The following is a 14,523-nucleotide window of genomic DNA, read 5'->3' on the forward strand; positions in this document are numbered from 1 at the left end:
AATATACACAGTACCAGTATACACAAGTCTGTACAGGAAATGAAACACCATTCTACTAACACTAAAAACAAACAAACCAAACCAAAAAAACCCAGGGCAAACCTCATTTACAGCCACGCACTATCTCATCTTATAGCACAGTAATTTTGCTAGTGGAGCTCTGTTTTGAGATCTGCAAGCCGAAGTTACAAAGCATCTAATTTGCAGTAGAATTATCCTAATTGATGTTATATAAACAAAAACTCAGAACAGTACAATTGAAATTTATATGGAAGAACAAACTGTTTTTTAAAATCCAAATTATAAGAAACAATATACTAGGGGAGTCAATTGCAACAGATCCCACTTAAATATACGTATTTCCTGAACTGTTCCCACCCACCAATTCTTCTCAACACAACTTAGACTAAAAAGTAGAATAATGTTTTCAGTAGAAACTAAAGACCTGAAACTGAAATGCTTAAGTGTTAACACTAACCTTAAAATAAACTTAAAGGGGGCAACTAAACAACGTTTGAAAACCAAAGCTGTGAAATTATGCAACATCTTAAATGCCTATATTTTTTTCCATTTATTTTAGCTACATTTGAGTAGGAAAAAAAACGTATCTTTTACATTTGGGTTATAGTAGTGTGGAAATCTAACTAAAAAGTTAACCCCCTGAAAGTTGAAGAGATGCTCAGAATCTTGTTTTTTGTATTTTAATTGAATATACCATATACTTTTCTCCAGTGCTGACTATGAAATATTTTGAGTACAAGAATATCAAAGTAGTTTTTCCATTATTTCTCTATAGTGAAAAATAGTAAGTATTAAAAATTAAAAGAGGCTTAGAGTAATGAAAGATGAATACAAAAGTCCTGCACAAGCAATTAGGTCTGGAAACCTGTTTCAGAGAGTTAAAGGAGAACAGCCAACACCTTCATCTGAAAAGATATTTATTTTGAGAACTTCAACTTGCACATTGTACAAAAATTAACAAATTCAGCAAAAAGCCTATAAAACATTTTTCCCCTAACATATTAACATTATAATTTTGTAAGAGTAAAGAAAAACAAAACCAGGCACGTTTGTTCCAGTCTGTCTGCAGTCAAATGTGATTAAAAACATCTCTGTCTTGCTGAGGTATTAAACTGCAAACTTTGATTATGTTAGAAAAAGACAATCCATTCACAAAAGCAAGCCTCACTGGTGTCATATACAATAACCAAAATGTTTCCAAAGTTCCAAAATTAATTATTCTCCATTTCTAGGTAGAAACACAGTGGGAAAAAAATAATATATATATATAAATTCACGTTACCATCACACACCTAGCATTAGGAGGAAACCTGAAAGTTTGCAAATCCATGCTAATCATATACAGCTACAGTGTTATATTTTACTCAAAGAACAAAATCCGGTTGGCAGGTTTAAACAATTCAGTGCTTATGAAAAAAGATAATACATATATACGGTGATTCTGGGCCCAGTATTTCAAAAAAAAGAAAGAAAAAAGGCACTTAAGAATGGCTTTAGTATATTCCATAATGGCATTTCAGGACAGAAAACAGAATCTGGCTGAACAAATAGTTCCCTAATAAGAAGTCCAACTGAGGTAGTACTTCATATTGCTCTAACTACTTGACTATAAGCCAGTAGTTTGTTTGAACATACAAAATTAGCAGGAAATGGCTTTGATAAGTTTTGTCAAATGTATAAAAACAGTTATTGAAAAAATAACAAATACCCACTTGTGTTAGAAAAACAGAAGTCATAAGCCAGGAACCATCTTACACACCAAAATGCTGCCAGGGTGATGCACAAATCTACTTTTATGCCCAAATCCCAAATGTTGAAGATTGTTCTAGCAACCAAGCCATTTTTTTTGAATAAAACAAAAATAAAAAGGTGGGGAGAAGGGACAGAAAAAGCAGAAAAACTTTCACAATTGTCAGCAGCCTTACCAGAAGCACTTTGTAAATCCCCATTAAAAAAAAATATATATATAATAAACTGTGCTGATGGATGGCAGTTTTGAGGGGCAAATAATTGTACAAAGTTCAGCATTTAGAACAAAAAAACCAAAATCTATGGACATATGGAAGGTTCAGGTTTTTGGTTTTTGTTTGTTTGTTTGTTTGTTTGTTTTTTTAAAGAAATATGTTGGGTATTTTTTTGTTGTTGTTTTTTAAGGGTCTGGGAGAACACCAACTACTTTTTTTGTTTGTTTTCTTAAATTAAGCCCATGTAAAATCCATTAATAAGTTTGAATAAAAGAAAATTAGAAGTGCTTTACGGAATCACCGCCCGTTGCCATATCCAGGAAAGAGCTGAGTTAGAATGGTCTGCAGTGTTTCATTCACTTGCATGGTATAATTTTTGCCAAGGTCGTAGCGGCAGGCTGGACAACTGTACACATCAGCTTTGAAGGACCTATCCAAACAATCCTGGTGAAGGATGAATAAAGAAATTGGTCAAGAATAGAAAGACTTGCAGTTCCGCTTATTCTACGCAGCCCCTATTGGAAATTGAGATTCCTTCTACATCCAACTCCCCCTAGGTACTTGACAAGAGCTGAGAAAGCCCCAAAGTGCTGCCAGGTTTGTCATAGGAAAGAAAGTTTCCTTCATTGCAACCACTATTATAATAAGTCCATGTTCTTCAGAGCACATTTGTCATGGACACAGTGTTTAAGGGCATGGTAGAAATGTTAAAGACTACTCTACCTTCCATAAGAACAGTTCACATCATACCTCTAAGGAGAAACAGACTAAAAACCCATATGCTTTGTAACACTGTTGACTCCAGTGTCACTGAGCAGTATTACTCAATCCACAGATAAGCTCTCATTACCCTCTTTTAAAATAATCTGATAGTAGCAATACAGCAGTGGAGTTTTCCTTAAAGCATCAACTTTTATGTGCCAAAGAACTATTATCAAATCACAAGTTTTCACATAAATACCTGAATCCTGCTAAAAGATTGAGTCAAAACAAAATCTCATCACTAAACGAGTCAGTTCAAGGTTTGTTGGCTCAACTGCTTAACAGGAGAGTTGCACCAACTGCTCACCTTGCACACGTTATGTTGGCATACAGTTGTGACTGGCCGAAACACCACCTCTTGGCAGCAAATACACAAGAAAGCCTCTTCAACTTTATTTAGAAATTTCTGTAAAGAAAACATTTGAACTATTTATTATATTATGAAAGATACAAGCAATTTTTCTACAAAGCTCAACACACACAAAAAAAAAAAAAATTAGCAAGTTCCTCTCCTTCCTATTGGTCTTAAATACGAGTACGAACCAGTGCTTTAAAGTTATGCTGTGGATGCCCACAATGAAAAAAAATACTAACAATCTGAAGCTACTTCCTTGCACAGCCAAGAAGTTTATATCTAGGGATAAGTTAACCATCACTTTATTTCAGGAATGACAAGCATGATTTACCGGTCCATCTTTAAGAGCGTCAAGTACTTCATTCCACAGTTTTTCATTGGCTTCATCATTTCTTATAAGAGATTTCTGCTGAGACGTCAATTTGTATGGCTCAACTTTTGATTTCTTCGGAGTCCCTGAAGGAGAGTTAAGGACCTTTTCCTCCGCTCCTGAAAGAAAACAGAATGACTTTAAACAAAAAACAAAACCAAAATCAAACAAACAAGATTAGTAAAATGCACAAAGACCTACAAGGCTTTCTATATCCACTTGCCTACTTCACAAACCTGCTGATTTTCTTTTCCTCTTTCCTTTCCCTGGAGTATCAAACTCATCATCTCCATTATTTTCTTTATCTTTGTTTGCAACGGCTTCCAAATACCCCTCAGGATACTGTAGGAAAACAAAACCAAAAAGCATCCAATGTAAATATGCCAATTCATAGACTTACTGTCTATTACAGGTTGGAAAGGTAATTCCTGGAGCAACTGGCATAATAATGGAACACTGTTCTTCCAAAGCGCTAGGATGCAAAAATTCACTAAAAGAAAATTAGTTTTGTCCATTTAATCTCCTGATGTAAGAAGGAAAACAACCCATAAGATCGAAAGCACTTCAATCCCCCTCAGTCTAAAGCGGGCTCTCTTGATTCTTAGAATCTTACACAATGCAGAGCAGGTTATCCTCAATGTATAATAGAAAAAGCCCTGCTATCCATCAAGTTCTCCAAGGGAACCACAGTGATGTTCTAGAAGCACACCTGCATTGTTAGGCCAAGCTTCTTCATCCTGTCCTTTCCTTCTTTGGTCCAAGGAGCAGGTTCTTCATCATCTCTCCTAAGCAAGTAACGCCACACTAGAAATCCAGATTTCCCTGTCTCAGGCCAGTATTTCACAACCTTTAAAAAAAAAAAAAAAAAAAAAAAAGCCACGTTCAAGTCCACCAGACATTATAAAAACTTATTTGCCATAAGCAAATTCTCTTTTCTTAAATCAGTAGATTCAAATCCTACTTACCTTATATATGCCATCATATCTGTTCCCTTCTACAGGAGCATATTTGCTGTGTTTGCCTCCTTTTACATTCCTCACCACTCGGACTGGCTTTCCAGCTCTCCAGTCCTTAGCTTCAGCTCCATTTTTGTCATTGATGGGAGCACTGCAGTTTAGAGCCAAAGCTCTGTAAGAAAAAGTCCATTCAAGTTAGCATATTTACCAGACAGAACTCTTCAGAATCAAAAACGGAAGATAAAGCAAAGCAGAACTTATATGTAACCCAATTACTACAGAGCTCAACTACAGAGTTCAACTACACTGTTTTACTCAACACTGCACTGACACATTCAGGTGCTATTACTACAAAGAGTAGCAGTGTACTGTCACTGTGCTGAACCTTAGCTTGGCTTACCAAAAACATGTTTATGCTATTTTACTGCTCTGTTCTTATGTTTGAGCCAATATTGAATGTGAGACGACTATCGTTTTTTATTGTATTTCATTTATAGAATCACAGAATCGCAAGGTTGGAAATGACCTGCAAGATCATCTAGTCCAACTGTACAGTACACTCTAAAAAACATTTCCACTGCACAGCTGATCTGCAGCCTACAAAAGTAGTTTTTGCACTTAGCCAGTTTCTTTTGATTACAGATAGTACAAACAAACACTCAAGTTGACAGATTGCCAGCTTCTAGGTTAGAAATTAAATGTAAATGTTGCCAACCTGTTCATATTGGTGAGTTTTTGATCACAAGACTGTTCTGCTGTACGTTTGTTTCCAGAAAGATCACGACCTCCACTCCCTGTATATGTGAAGGAATTCCCGTGATCCTGAAACACACATGGATTGTTTCAACATATTCACAAGAGTAATTCAATACAAGAAGGAAAAGTCTTTTAATCAAGTAGCTATAACATTGCATTCTAGAAAAAAAAAAACAAAAAAACAAAAAAACAAAAAAAAAAAAAAAAAAAGGAAAGATAATTCCTCCATTTAAGTGTAGTTCCCTCTTGAGAAAAGCAGAAGAGAAATCAGGGTTGCAACTGCTGTGTCATCACACCTGAAAAGTGCAAAGAGGCCTCTGCCAAGAGAGTAGCACACCACTTGCACAGAACCTGTGTGGAAGCGCATGGCGTGTTCTAGAAGAAAGATCATTTAACTTGTGCGTTGGTACTTACACTGCTGCATGAATTAGGACTCAAAACAGTAGATGAGATATATTCTGCATTCATAGGTGTTTCGTGAGAGGTTCAAAGGGGCATTCGGGGGGAAGGAGTCAGGGAGTAGTACTACACTGATGAACTGTAAGAATGAGCATTACAGGCTGGGAAAGCCTGATAAGGATTACATTTGGCTAGCTGAACAAACAGATATATTCAGCAGTAGCACTTCTATCCCTGGTTTTGTTCTAGATCTTGCAGCACATACAGAGTCTGATGAGACCCAGAAAATACAGCTAAGAACTCCTGGATTAAAAGCTGACATATAGATGTTAAACTTAATACAGATGATTTTCCTGGATTGGAGACTTCCTTCACCTATTTTATTCTAAATAACTGTCGTGGGAATGGAGAAACATCTGAGAGAATGTAGGATGTAATTATGACCATAGCTGCAAGTCAGTTTGATTCTCAGACATAAATAATAAAGATCCACTTACTATATCATCTTCATAGCCTCCTGCCAGAACTAAGGAATAAGCACCATCATTACTTCTGCCGTGGATCCCAGCCACATGCGGCCTGTGAACACCAGATTCGCTCACCTGGAAGAGGAAAATTAGATTAAGTTTAAAAAAAAAAAAAAAACACAATAAAAAAAACAATCCATAAGTTTGATAGGCAACTGCTATCAACAAACCACAAGCAACATGATCACTTATTTGTCTTGGAACTAAAATAGTAGTATTACTTCACATTTGCTTTGCATATATTCCAGAGAGAAACTGTCTTCACCACCACCCTCCCAAAATGTTCAGATAAAAGAAAGAAAAATGTTTTCAAAAATGAAGCAATGGAGTATTCCAGTGAATTGTGCACAAGGATACTTTTCATTATGTGAATTTAGAAACGTTGATTTTTCCAACCTAGATTGCTTATTGAAAACCCCAGGAATTTTACAGTAACATGCAGTAACAACAGGTACTACAACAACATAAGGGTAATAGTCTTTGAAGACTTACAATGGCAGCATTCACAACCTACTTGAAAAAGTCTGAGTAGCTCACAGCTTTCTTTCGACCGTTTGTAAGAGGACAATAAAGCTGTTTAATATATCCAGATTTTTGAGAGAGACTTAACGTCAGAAGAAGGGGGAGATACCACACACCTCCAGGGCAAAAAACTGGAAGTACATACATTTGGTCTGGATTTTAAGTCATCAAAAAAGACCCACACCTGAAAGGCCTGGACAATGCAACATTAGCTGTAGAACACTCAATACAAAGCCAGAATTCTTTCCTTTCTGCATTTACATATCCAGGGACATATACTTCTAATATTAACCATTTCAGGTTTTACATGTAAGAGTGAGATCATTCCCACTTTTCTGATAGTGTAAGAGACCAGGATTCTGCTTCATACCTGAACTCTGAACTTCCACATGGTGCCAACTGGAATACCAGGAATTGGTCCATAGTGGTTAGAGGGTACAATGGTACATTCCTTTGTGCGACCAACACATGCCATGCCCTATTTCAAAAGGGAGACCAGTTAGCCAAGAATTACAAGGAAACACACACCAACGCTATTCTTCAAAAATAAAACCTGACCTTGCCCCAGTCTCTCCGCGACGATGAATTAGCAGATGCCATCTTTTGTTTCTTTTTACTTTCTTTTAATTTCTCTCCTGCCAGAACCACCTCACTTGCATCATTTCGACATTCAGGGCAATACCTGAACTCATAAACCAAAAAAAGTTAACAAGCAGCAAAGCTTAAATTTCAAAAGAGAAGAGTCTCAAAAATAGAGTTATAATGTTACAGTTTCCCCATATGAACAGAGACAGGACACTGAAGCAACTCCCCATACACAAATTGGATCTGTGTTAGCTGTGTTAGTGGCCTTGCACCATCTTCTAAACCACTGCACATGTCAAGAAATCATCTGTGTCATAAAAATTATTGCATCCCATTTCAGCATGTTATACATGAAATAAAACCATATATTTTCCCACATGACAGCTGCTCCAAAGTAACACCTCCTATCTTATTTCACGTTGGCCCACAGCAGAAGAGGTGGATGTCGGTGGGATGGCAGTAGAGGTGCAATCTTCCCACCAATATCCCGTTACATTTTGTTGCCATGCGATAGATGACAGCAGAGGAGCAGCGTGACAAAATGGTGTCTGACGTGGAAGTGCAAATGAAGAAAAGGGTTTGAACTGAATTTCTCTGTGCAGAAAAAACTGTATCCATTGATAATTATCAGTGCCTGCCAAATGAACAAAAATGCACATCTAGTGGTGGTGACTGTGTTGTGAAACAGTTTTTTGTGGCCTAGAACTTGCTCTATCAAGTAGTGTTGCTGTGCTTTTAGTAACTGTTGTAGTTTCCATGGAAATAAATAGGAAGCATTACTTTATGAGTTACTTCCATTTGTCTTTGAGGAAACGTATGTCCCAAAACTAGGGGAAAAAAGTTTGAAAGCCACTGGCTTACTGTCCTAAAAAAAATACTCTCACTGACCTGATTTTCAAGAGAAGCTATGAAGTTTCCTAACAAAAACAAAATAAAAAGCTCAACACACTCAGAACACCCAAAAAAGTAGCACAACGCTTCACCTCACACAATCACTCGCCAACTAAGAGGGAGCCCTAGTCCTTACTCACTACTCAGTCTAGATGGCAACAATGATACCACACAGCATTATTAGAACTTACCAGTCCTCGTCATCTGGTATACTACTAAGGGGAGGGTTGAGGCAGTAGATGTGGAAAGCCATATCACACTCATCACACATGAGCTGTTTATCAGGATCTTGTTTACCCCCACAGATATGGCAAGCACAGATCCTGCAGGTTTTGTTTGGGTTGTCCTTACAAGCTTTACACACAGGTCCACTTTGTCCTGTTAGCAAAAAGAAACAACACTCCAGGAAGTGCGAAGATACATTACAAATGGTCAGAGGAATCACAGCTGCACGTGTTTTAGAATTCTGATGCTCAGACGTTATTAAGAGAACATCACAAAATAAGATAACAGTACGTGTGAGAAAAATACAATACTCACGTTTCAATGGTCTGGCACTAATTGGACAAACACTGCCTGGTTCTTCAATTTTATAAATGTCATCCACAAATTTAATTCTGCAGTCATTCAAAGAATCACCAGCCTCCCTACAATAAGTTGATAAAAGTCAAAATTCAGAAAGTATCATACAGTATGAATTCACAGCTCACATACATCGGTAATATAAACTGATCTGACATCAGTCCTGTATCTCAAGAAAACCCATTGTAGCATCAAGTGATCTATAACAGTAGTATGACAGTATCACCATGGAATCCTTCCATGTAATTGAAGTGTGCTCCTTTTACTTCGCTGAAAATTTAGGTACTGGTAGAGTTGAAATTGTCATTGAAATATTTTTTTGTTGATAACAACCAGACTGAAATCCTCTACTCCTTTATAAAATCAAAATAAGTACAGTGAGAGGAAGAAGGAATGTTCTGGCAACCCTCTGAAAATGTACTTTTATCATAGGAAACATAAATTGAGAGTTCTTCATATGTACGCGTTAGAAAGGAATCGAAGATTATCATCCTTATAAAGTGAAGGCTTATGCTAAATTTTCATATGTAACACAAAACATTACCCTGAAGTTTTTGTTAAACCACTAGGTAATACAGTAAACAGAAAATTCTTCACCTCCTAGCAAATATGGGGCTTTTTCTCCCAGCAGTATGCGAATCCACAGATCAGTATGCCCTGTGATTCCCTGAAGCGCTCAATTCCTCCAGTTTAACTCAATCACCCCAAAAGACAGTTCAGTTTTCCATCTCTCCTCAGCATTTCTGTTGCTGGTTTTGTTTGTTTGTTTCCAGGATTCGTTTGCATTGTTTGTTTGTTTGTTTGTTTTGCAGTCACTCAGACCTCATGAAAGCTTAAGTAGAGCTGGAGAGTTCCATTTATCCTACATTTCTGTTCTGAATTGCTTACCCAAGTAATATCTTCGCATTTATCTCCCTGATCAGTTTTGTTTCCCTTTTCTGCAGGATCTCGGCATCATACCAAAAACCTCTCTCTGTTGGTTCATCAGGATTGTAGTTGACCATCACCACCTGTCCTACTTCTAGCTGATGCCATTTCAAGATAGTCCGTGCACGAGACCGTACATCATTCGAACTCAGTTCCACAACTCCATTCTCTGGATAACTTGAGTCAGAAGGTAGACATGGAAGGTCAGGGAAAAAAAGTAAGATTCATCATCACACTTTATTCACAGTATATTTTACCTAGACGAGTTGATTTAAGAACTGAAGCCACAAACTGGAATATTGGATAGAATAAAAACTCCTCCTACGCAGTCACAGCTAAAAAGAGCAGCCTAACTTAATTAGTATTGCAACCCATTCAAAACTTGGGTAATAGCATTTCATATCTCTAAAAACGTGATTCTAGTCCATGTGTTTTGTCTTACGGTTAATGTGGTTAACTCATACAATTACTGTGTTAGCCCAGTTCTGTTTTACCTCAGGGATCTCTACAATACAATCAAATTCCCCACTGACATCACAATCCAAATGAATTTATTAGCCACGAAGTCAACAAAACTCACTCTTCATATTTCACATGATATATTACATCTTCTTCAGGAATGGTTGTCTGCTGATCAGCAACTGCACGACTCTCACTTGCAGCTTTTCTTCTGGTTACATTTACAACCTGGGCTTCAAACCATGCTCCCATATTCATATCACGAGCATCAACCAAGTCATTGATCTATATAAAGCAAAGTATACAGCTCACCAAAGTCATTTTCAAAGTAAGCATTTATTTTCCAATCTACTTGAAAATTTAACCTTCTCTATCTAACTACTGTCAAGATTTTTAACCAATTAACTTTAAGATCTCCTTTACTTTCCTGTTCCCAACATGCATCCCCCTATGGTCTCCTCTGATTGATCCTGTCAAACTAAAAATCCATTATATACTAGCACGTATAAAAAGCCTTGTTATCTAGTACAAACCATTAATTAACCTACAACAGGCTTTCAGAGTCATCTTGCTCATAATCTGACAAAGAGAACACTAGATCTGTAATAAAAAACACTGAAACAGAAGTAAAATGATTCTGAACAGCTGGTTGAGAATTTCCTTTTGTCCATTCAGGGAAGCTTCGGCCTTGACAAATGCAAGCACTTGTAATGTGTTTCTTTTCTTTTTTTTAAACACATACTGTAATTCTAATTAAAAGGGGAAAATGAAAAATAATTATTTTAACCCAGAACATGTTGCATTTAATTAGTTTGTGGGTTTATTGGAATTTTTTTTTGTTTTGCTGTTGCAAAGTTCAAAAAATATAAACAAAAAAAAACAATTGTATCGTGAAAGATTTTCCCAAGTTCTCAACCACAGAAAAACCCCTTCCCTCCCAAAGCACAGCTCCAAGCAACTCCTGTTCTTCACTGACTCACCTTATAGAGGCCAAATCCTGGGCCAGCCCAGTCAGACTGTGCTGCCGTGCTGGGCTGCCCCTCCAGGTCCATGACACTTTCTCCATTGTGAGAGCTTTTGTCGGATTCACTTTGACCTGAGCCACAGCCAGAGTCTGTGTCAGAGAGCTCTGAATCCTTCTCCTTACTCACAGCAGGAAGCACTGCTGGGCTTTGTCTAACCAAGAGCTGAACAATATCATTCAGTCCAACGCTGTAATCAAAAAGGGAGTGACCATCCTCCATCTGCAGGGAAAGCATCAAAATCATCTGGTTATTGAATTCAATGGAGATTTTCCAATTCAAAACCATCCATCGTGCTGCAACTGTCTTCATGCATCAAAACCAACCACGTTTCTCAAAGACCACTAACAACTGGGGACCTGGCAGTTCTTCAGTTGCACAATAGTCACACATTGTTATTCTATTTTAAAACATTCCTTTTTCTCCAACAGGCTCCACAGACCAAAAAACTGTTTCCATACTGCAATGGACTTTTACCTACATTAAACTGCTGTGTTCTATGAGTTCTGGAAAAGTTACTGCTACACTCCTTAGAAATGCAACTCTGAGAAGAACTTAAAAGAACCACAGATTCACTACTTCCTATCAAAACTTAAAGATTATTCCACATTACCTAGGAACTCTGATGCAAGCTCCTTAATTCAAACACATCCCATCATACAAATATTAACACAGAACAGTCCTTACATTCTGCATGCTCCAGATTATTGCTAGAACCTCGCTCTGAAATGCAGCATTAAGTACAGACCAAGGAACGTTCTTTCTTCCAGACTTCCAGCTTTTCCATTGGAAGCACAGTCAAGGATTCACTTCAACTTGGAACTGTCCATCCACTTCTTAGCGTAGCAGGGCATGTCTTAGTGTCACACCCTCCACAATTTTAAGGATTGTTTTGCAAGTATGGCATTGTATGGAGTCAAATAAATATCTCGCTCCTAGAAAAAGAGGGGCACAGAGGGCAGGTAGGACTCTCACTGCCATAAGAACACTGCACTTGAGGCCACAGCACAGTCAGAAGCTGAGACAAAAGCTTCGCTGCATAAAAGGTCTGACTAAAAAATTATACAGGAAATGATCATCCCCTTCAGCCCAAACCACCAGAAGCTGCAATTCAAGAGCTTTGTTCTCTATTAGCGGGAAACAGAGCAAAGCCACAAAAATTCACACTTTACAGGAATCGGTATGATATCTCAATTCTGATTTATGGCACTGAATGGTTACAGGACAATCCCTGGAAATCGGAGCATGCAGGAAATGCTCTGGGCTGGATCTGGTTGAGAGACAAAGACTCACTGCGATACACAAGAATGAACCAAAAGCGCGCCGCTTCTTCTAAAGAGAGACAGCACGGCGGCAGCACAGCGCTGCGCTCACAGACCATGTGGCAGCAGGTGCAGAGCAGCAGAGAACCGCACCAGGATGCCAAACCACAGCGTGCAAAGCACTCCTGGTGAAGGTGGAAGCAGCTGCGCGTGCACCTCCAGCAACGGGTGCACTTTTTTTTTAAACTAACGAGCTTTCTCCTGACTTCTTCAAACGTAACCATTTCTAACGATTCCAAAGCCAAAGTGCTGATGGGCACAGCAGAGGAAGATCGAAGGAGGTTGGACCACACAGTGTAAACGGTTCTGTCTGCAACGAACTGACAAAAAGCCCAAACGCGCACGCAGAACAGAGGATGCAGGAGCACACAGCAAACTTAGCGAAGTGGCAGACCGCGCCTGCTCCAAGCGCTTGGTGTCGCCTCGGCGCGCATCGCCGAGCAACACTGCGGCTGTCAGTGACCCGCAGCCCCACGGGAGCCCCCCTGGCGCGGCCAGTGGTTCCCGCCCCCGCGACCGCGGATATCCTGGGTTCCTCACACTCCAAATGGGACGGAGGGAACGCAGGAGGGGAGGGGCGGCACACAAAGCCCGGGACTGGCCCGGCTCTACCCCCTCCCAACATTGCAGCGCTCCCGGAGTCGCGCCCGTTCGTACCGCGGGGGCGGAGAACGCTGCGCGGGGCCGCGCGGGGTCACCATGTCACCGCCCCTAGAGCGGCACAGCCCTACCGCCCCCCGCGAGAGGGCCCCGCGGCCGCCCCGCGCTCCGTACCTGTTTGCCGCGGTAGAAGAGGCGCTGCCGGTGCGGCTCGACGCCGAACACCTCATGGATCCGCAGGCGCAGCCCCTCCACCTTGGTGAGCTTGGAGAGCGAGTCCACGCGGTGGGTCTCCCTCCCGTCCATGGTGCGCACCTGGATCCACATGGCGCCGGCCCTTACGGGAGCAGCGCGGCGTCACAGGACGGCGCCGGAGCCCGGCGCGGCAGCCCCCCGACCACTGAGGCCGCGCTCAGCCCGCCGCCAGCCCGGCCCCGGCCGGCCCGCCCTCCCGCTGCCCCCGCGCCATTGGCCGCCGGCCCGGCCGGTTCCGGCTCGGATTGGCTGCCGGTGCCTTAGGCCCGCCTCCTCCCCCGCCGCGCCTAACGGCCCAGCTCGCACCCGGGCCTCACTACGCCTTGCGGGCGGGCGCCGCGCGCCAATTGTATCTCGCGCCACAATTGAAACACTCTCTCAGCTCTCGCGGAGGCCTCCCCTAGACATCGCGAGACTATGCAAATTAGAGCGGAGCACTGGTTGGGGCGCGAAGGATTAAGTTCTTAAAGTGGCTGCCGCGGCCCTACTGCCAAGAACGGCGGCGCTCCCCACGGGCAGCAGTGGAAACGTTCTTCCCACGACCACCCTCGGGGGGCGCCGCTGCCGTTCCTTTCCCGGAAAAAAAAAATAACGGAGCCCTCAGCGGCCCCCACCGCCTCAACCCGCGGCTGCTGGCAGCTCTGAGGGCCAACAGCGGTCCTCTGCCCGGCCCGCTGCCCGCGCTTCCCCCGCTGCACAGCCCCATGGCGAGGTCAGGGGCCGCAGCCCCAGAGCTCCGCGCTACGCACGGCGTCCGGGAGCAGAGTCGCTCCCCAGCACCCTGCCCCGCGGTGATGGGCGCTGCGAGTTCCCAGCAGCTGTCACCAACACGGAGCCGCTGCTCGCAACGGGCATAGCGCGAGGGTGAATTCCCGCCGCTGCCGTCCCCTCCCCATTGTGACCGCAACCCTATTGGCAGGCCTGGGTCAGCGGGACTCACCAGCGTAGCTCCGCGGTGCTGGAGGCCGCTACCGCGCTGCGCGCCGCGGCCGCCGCCCGCTCTCTCCCCGGGCTTTGGAGTTTGGCGCGGAAAAGCCCCGTGCGCGGCGGGCGCCCGCCCATTGGTCGCCGCTGGCGGGAACGAGCGGGAGGGGTGGGGCCGCCATTGCCTCCCGGGAGCGCGGAGCTGCAGGGAGGTCCGGGCGGGAAACCGGCACTGCCGGGGGGGCGAAGGGTCGGAGAGCGCGGGGTCGGGAGAGCCGCGCAGCAGACAGCCCCGCAGCATTCCATGGCACAGGCAGCACTGAG

The 14,523-nt window shown here is 42.1% G+C and overlaps 1 protein-coding gene across 2 annotated transcripts; it reads right to left on the bottom strand.

The window, feature by feature from the left end:
* Nucleotides 1–921: 921 nt before the first annotated feature.
* Nucleotides 922–14,306, bottom strand: UHRF1 (ubiquitin like with PHD and ring finger domains 1). 2 transcript variants are annotated; one of them, XM_052699920.1, is made up of 17 exons: nucleotides 14,216–14,306; nucleotides 13,195–13,357; nucleotides 11,057–11,320; nucleotides 10,198–10,361; nucleotides 9,579–9,794; nucleotides 8,649–8,755; nucleotides 8,300–8,486; nucleotides 7,191–7,314; nucleotides 7,003–7,110; nucleotides 6,081–6,185; nucleotides 5,144–5,250; nucleotides 4,438–4,600; nucleotides 4,182–4,319; nucleotides 3,709–3,814; nucleotides 3,434–3,591; nucleotides 3,055–3,153; nucleotides 922–2,429 (listed from the first exon to the last, which is right to left on the bottom strand). In XM_052699920.1, the coding sequence occupies exons 2-17, from the start codon at nucleotides 13,345–13,347 to the stop codon at nucleotides 2,283–2,285; spliced, it is 2,346 nt and encodes a 781-aa protein (XP_052555880.1). In that variant the 5' UTR covers nucleotides 13,348–13,357; nucleotides 14,216–14,306; the 3' UTR covers nucleotides 922–2,282. The 2 variants fall into 2 exon arrangements, with proteins under 2 accessions (XP_052555880.1, XP_052555881.1); XM_052699921.1 differs by lacking the exon at nucleotides 14,216–14,306 and adding an exon at nucleotides 11,786–12,033 and having other exon boundaries at nucleotides 13,195–13,316.
* Between the last annotated feature and the right edge of the window lie 217 nt (nucleotides 14,307–14,523).

The sequence above is a fragment of the Tympanuchus pallidicinctus genome, unplaced genomic scaffold, assembly GCF_026119805.1.
Source record: "Tympanuchus pallidicinctus isolate F22 unplaced genomic scaffold, pur_lepc_1.0 scaffold38, whole genome shotgun sequence".
Classification (NCBI taxonomy): Eukaryota; Metazoa; Chordata; class Aves; order Galliformes; family Phasianidae; genus Tympanuchus; species Tympanuchus pallidicinctus.